The 6,000-nt window shown below is 42.0% G+C and overlaps 1 protein-coding gene across 1 annotated transcript in view; it reads right to left on the bottom strand.

Annotated features, from left to right (window-relative positions):
• cdh13 (cadherin 13, H-cadherin (heart)) overlaps positions 1-6,000 on the bottom strand; it is a 357,669-nt gene that overhangs the window by 63,297 nt on the left and 288,372 nt on the right. Inside the window, exons 9-10 of the mRNA XM_080027417.1 lie at positions 3,652-3,834; positions 3,084-3,337 (exon numbers count right to left, since the gene is read on the bottom strand). Of these exons, the coding sequence (XP_079883543.1) occupies positions 3,084-3,337; positions 3,652-3,834 (437 nt within the window). The remainder of the gene's footprint in view (positions 1-3,083; positions 3,338-3,651; positions 3,835-6,000) is intronic.

Below are 6,000 nucleotides of genomic sequence, written 5' to 3' on the forward strand. Positions count from 1 at the left end.
CAATGCACGCTCTCTTCCTATTTCCACCTCTGCAACTGTCTGTCTTTAACAATGTCTTCAGCCTGTCTGCAGGTCACAGTTATCACACTTCAAAGTCACAGTTACCGGCAAGATATCAGGGGATGAAATGACAACAAACACAGTGGCCATGAAATAAATATAGAAATGTATGCTGAGAATGAGAGGGAGAGAGAGAGAGAGAGAGAGAGAGAGAGAGAGAGAGAGAGAGAGAGAGAGAGAGAGAGAGAGAGAGAGAGAGAGAGAGAGAGAGAAGTAAGATGGATGCATATATCTGTACAGTATATGACTCGGAAGATCGATCAAAGATCCGAAGATGTCAAAAACACAGAGCTGTTCATCCGTGGCTATACATAGATGAAACATCACCAAACCCTACACAGAGAAACATACAGACGACAAACTATTCAACTTCCTCTAACCCCAGTGAGGCATATCAAAATTCATTGTGGTAATGCTGGCGTTCAATGACAGAATAAGTCTGTCGTGCGCAGAGATTTTTTTTTTTTTACCGGTTGGAGTGCTACTCCATTTTCTGCTGAAGGACAAGCAGATAATAGGCAAACAAGACTGAAGGAAGAATGAAGAGAAGTATTTCAAACTTTTTTTCTCCTTAAATATTTGGTTTGATGAAGGGAGTTTGGCCTTTCATTTCTATACCTCCATCCCATTGATTCATCGCATTGATTCAGGCCAATATAATTAGCTATATCAGACAATACACTTTTAGAATGGACTGTATGATGAAGCTACAAGGTTCTTCTGATCTAACATCCCTTAAGCCTACAAGATTCTTCAATACTTTTGTGAAATGGTTCTATGTCGCTCTCGGTCCGCTACTTCAGACTAACACTTATCAATAACAATGTAATGGTTATATAACTATAGTTAACACATTAATGTGCCTCTCAATATGGATTGATATAACTTTGGTGATCCATTCACTTTCCATAACGTGTTGTAACAGGTCAGAACTCTATTTGGAACTAACCACATAGCATCAGCTAATTAGCAAATATTATTACTACGATGCTTGGTGAATATCGTAGATATCATACTAGCGTGTTCATGTCATACAGGAGAGATTAGGCAGATGTATCTTATTTGTGTAGTGAAAGACTGTCTATAGCAGGTTCCATTGCTATGATGCTGTACACTGCATACCTCTATAATTGATTCACTGTGTATTATACTTTCTGAATCAACTACTATACTTATGACATACCCCAAGGACATTTATGGCAGAAATCAACACACAGCACGCAACACGGTACAGACAGTAAGCTGTTATACAATCCATTCCCCCGTTGTTTTAAATCAAACTTTTAGATCCCCTCCTCTCTGATCTTACTGTGCTAGACATTTTTATTATGTCACTATTATCCAGGTCCATTTTATGGTATGTTTTTATTGGTGTTATATCCCATTATAATCACCTTTTATAGTGTTAATAAATTTATATTTGAACATTTTTAGTGTACTGTCTCAGGGAAACCGGTGCTGCTCTCCTCACAATAGTAAAAGAGCCTCAATATACCCGGACCTAATCTTTGCTATGGGTACTTTTACATTTAAAATGTATGTCCTCAAATTTTACGTTGTTAATATATTATTTAACACATCTCACTTAGCAACAACTCTATACAGGTCCTCACAGAGATGATTTAATTGTTTGAAAGTATTGTTTAAAAAATTAAATAAAATCCAGGTTAAATCGATGAAGACAAAACCCATCCACCAAACTACAAATAAACCTCAGACCACCACATTAAAATTGACGTATACGATCATGTGATCCGACTGTTGATCTCAGACTGCCACTTATCAAAGCTTTATGGACATAGGTCCTGACTCCTACACAACATCCGGTAGAACAACTCCATGCGTTGTGTAGCGTTTGATCAGCACATAACTACGTTTGACTACGTTTTACAGCACATAAAGCAGCACCAATAATAAGTCACGTTCCACCGACTTTTATTTCCGTGGGGTCATTATTATCCCCATGTGTTTACTTAGCACGCTTTTTTTTTATACATGATATATAAAGTCCACGGGTGCAGGAAAAGAGCAATCTAAATGGAGTATAAATTAGGGCCTGAAAGCCAATAAATGCAATGATGACTTTTCCCATCTTGTAAACAGGAGGTGCGGCACACGCTATGGGGGTCTCCCCTCTGGCAGTAAGAGGAATCATTTTTAATATAGCACATAGTGAAACTAATAGCCTTGCTGTTATGATGATAGTAATATTTGACGGAGGGCTTTTTTTCTTAAAAGTTAATGAGCTGCCCCCACTCTACGACTTTCCATTTTACTGGGGTGAATGGTCTCAACCTGTGCCAGTAAATTACACATTTCTTCGGGGCAACGTCTTTTATTTGTTTTCACAACACAGGCACAGAGAACAAGGAATAGAGAGTGGATCAGTTGAGTGGGATAAAAAGATGATGTGAAGAGGGAATGTCCAGACAGTAGGAAAGACAGAACAGAGTGAAAGTGAATGAATATCAGGAGGACGGTCATTACTGACAGAACTGAGCCACCAACTTCAGCAGATGATGCCCAATCCCACAAACAACCTCTTTGCCTCTTTCCGAAGCACCTTACCCTGGGTCGCCAACCCAAATGGCTGGGCCCCTGAAAACTTCCAGTCCTCGCGCCCCCTTTACTCATATCAATGTGCACATTCCTACAACTATTTTGACCAGGCGTTAGAACATTTCCTGCTAGGAATATCTCCAATGTTAAATGAAAAATGACAAAAACACCGAAAACAACTAACATACAATCTACATTCTGTCATCAATGGAATATTAACATCAAAAATTGGCTGCATTCATAGTATTGGTTAAAATCAAATGTGTATGTGAAGCCTATTAGACACATTGAAGCAAGGAACCAGACTGTAGTGATAGAACGCTAGCTGGGTTGACCTTTTGACGTTGCATGCAAAGGCTACGATGGGGGAAGGGAAAACAACTCATCCTAAGTTATTTAAGATATCATAGGATCCATTTTTACCTAAGTTATAATCGATAAAATATTGAACTTTATGACCTTACCTGATGCTCTGCATTTCTAATATATCTGGGTCTGTAGCGTTGAGCGAGGCCACGAAGCTGCCCACAGGGATGTTTTCCATCCGGGTGACGGTCAGCGGGTCGGGGAAGAAGACGGGCCCCTCGTTGATGTCCAGGACCCTGACCAGGACGGTGGCCGTGGAGCTGGGGCCGTAGCCAACGTCAAACACTAGGGGATCCTCGTTCTCCACCTTGATGAGCAGCGTGTGGAGCGCAGTGGCCTCGTAGTCCAGGGGCTGAGTGAGCGGGGGGGAAATGATTGGGCAGGTTTATGGAAGGTTGGTTAAATATGTTAAAGCTACAGTGCGTAACCTTTTTCACATAAAATGAATTTCGGTTACGTTCAAGCCATTGGCTGACGATTTGACACAAAGTTTATGATTAAGCCTATCAGCTCCACAAAACTCTCTTTGTATTTCTCAGTATGGCAGCGTTTACAAACTGCTGTCTCCCCCCCTTCATCATTCCTCATGGGGGCAACAGCATCGATGCACTATATCTTCAACGCACTGCTGTAAACGAGCAGATGGGGCAGTTTCATACGCTTTACCTTGACCACAGAGAGCATTCCCTCGTTGTTGTCCGGGTTGGTTTGGATCTCGAAGCTCTGCATGGGATCTCCGTTAATGATGGAGTAGGTAGCCCTCCACGCCCCCGTGGCTGGGTCGTCTCTGTCATCCACTGTCAGGTTGACCACCACGCCTGTCGAGCCCTCATCCACAAACGCTTCAAACTGTTGGGAGCAGAATGGCGGAGAAAGCACAAGAGCCCCCTTTAATGAGCGAGCAGACCACGAGGAGCCTTCAAATCTAGAAAGCGCAACTGAACTAATCAGCCTGGTTTGACTTGTTCCCCTACGTTTTTTCAGCCCTAGGTGTGAGGGACGGGTCCGTTAAGTCGTTGGGTGCGATGTTTAATTATTTAGACCAAACTATAGGCTACGGGCAAACCTGCATTTCATATAGGCTACGTCCCGTCTGTGTGTGTGTGTGTGTGTGTGTGTGTCGGGTGCGTGTGTGTGTGTGTGTGTGTGTGTGTCGGCTTGTGTGTGTGAGAGAGAGAGAGAAAGAGGGAGGAACTTATTTGAAATCGGCCGTGCGTGCCTGTTTGTTGTTTATTGTTTTTGATTTAACGATATAGGCTATAGGTTTAGAGAAATCTGGCTTTCAGAACTCAGTGCCTACCCACTCACTGACCTCACCGCACGTCACTGAATCCGACAGTGTCTTTTCCAGCAAATACACACAGACAAGTACTGTGCATTGCTAAGAAAGCTAGCATTGGTACAACTCATTGAGCTCATGGCTTAGAAACACAGACTGCACAAACAGTCCAGTGACAAGATAGCCTATGTGCAAGCAAATAAAAGGAAAACAAGTTTGTCCCCGTTTTTTGTTTTGCATTGTGCACAAACGTTAGCATTGTGGGTCAATGTGATACACATTCCTATTGGTGGTTGTGTGCTATTCCACCAGGGGCAGTCATGCACAAATATATAGAAATCAACCAGTAAAAACAAGGAAGAAGGAACATTGCAATATGGATGTTAAAAATGCAGGGGAGTTTTCTACCTCTTTATACACTTCTGCTTGGTCCCATTCTTTTGTTGCATTATACAACAAATACGTCATTAAGGGGGAGAACTGCAAAGGACATTTCTTTTTTTCTGTTTGTTTTTTTCCCTTTCTTTCATTCTCGTCGAAGAGTTGCACACATGCCAAAGCTATTTGTTCTATACTCAGAAGCTACAGCTGATAAGAGGGGATGCAATTACTGAAAAGAAAGAAAGAAAGCATGTAAAGAAAATGTATTATAGACTGTTGAGTCAGATATTGTACATTCAAATCCAAGAAACATTCACTCACAGGACTATACAAAATATGACTGCATGGACCAACAGCACACAAAACACAGGACACACACTATTTGTGTCCACCATTGTCGATTCTTCAAGGGCATCTTATTTTTTATTTTTTCTCTGCGTCAATCACTACCCACCTCGCTGCTCATTGTTGGCAGCGGGCCTCAATCAAGGTTCACTATCGATGTGTTGTGCCAGCAGGGCTCCAAACCAAACAGTACATTGTGAACCAGGGGACAGCCATTGCAGAAGCTCAATGCAGGCAGAAGAAGCTAATTGTGTATACGTGCTTGTGTATGAGCGTGTGTGTCAAGACCATTATGGTGTCAGAGCTTACAGTGTAATCTTTTAGACACAGAACACTCCTGTTTAAGGAATAGCACCGGTGTCCAGCCTTTAGATTAGTGCTTCTCCTGTCGAGCCCACGGTATTGTTGTTTCACAGATTACCCTCTTACCGCCTTACACTGCCTGGGCTCCATGCATTTATCTGAAGAGAGACAAACATTGATTTCTTCTCTTCTCTTTCCTTTTCTCCCTTTTTTCAGTCATCCAAAGCGTGTTTTTAAAAAAAAAAACCACTTTGAACCATTCACAGTCATTAGGGCACAGAGGATAGACAATGTTCTTTAAAGAAGCAGGTTATGTTTGTACCCACATGGGCATTGTTGGTCCTTTTGAGCTGCAAAAGCCTGCGGCAGCCTGATACACAAAAGCTTTATGTGAATAGTAGGATGCTGTGTTGGAAAACAAGGAAAGGGCCAGTACAAGTGGAATACACTGGATTTTACATTCCAAAAAGCAATCGCCTTATTTAGCCAATACACCCTGATGCAGTCATAACCATTTGAAAACTATAACTACGGTACATGCCCGTACTTAAAGGACACAAGGGCTGTGATTAGAAACAAATGTACGCCGTTGGCATTCCCGGGTACACCATACTCCTCTGGACTTTGGAAAACTGCAGATAAAGCTCAAATGCCATTTACAAACTCTCTCTCTCTCTCTCCCTTTCCCCCCTCTCTCTCTCCCTTCC

The sequence above is a fragment of the Ammodytes marinus genome (assembly GCF_949987685.1).
Source record: "Ammodytes marinus genome assembly, chromosome: 5".
NCBI classification, from domain to species: Eukaryota; Metazoa; Chordata; class Actinopteri; order Uranoscopiformes; family Ammodytidae; genus Ammodytes; species Ammodytes marinus.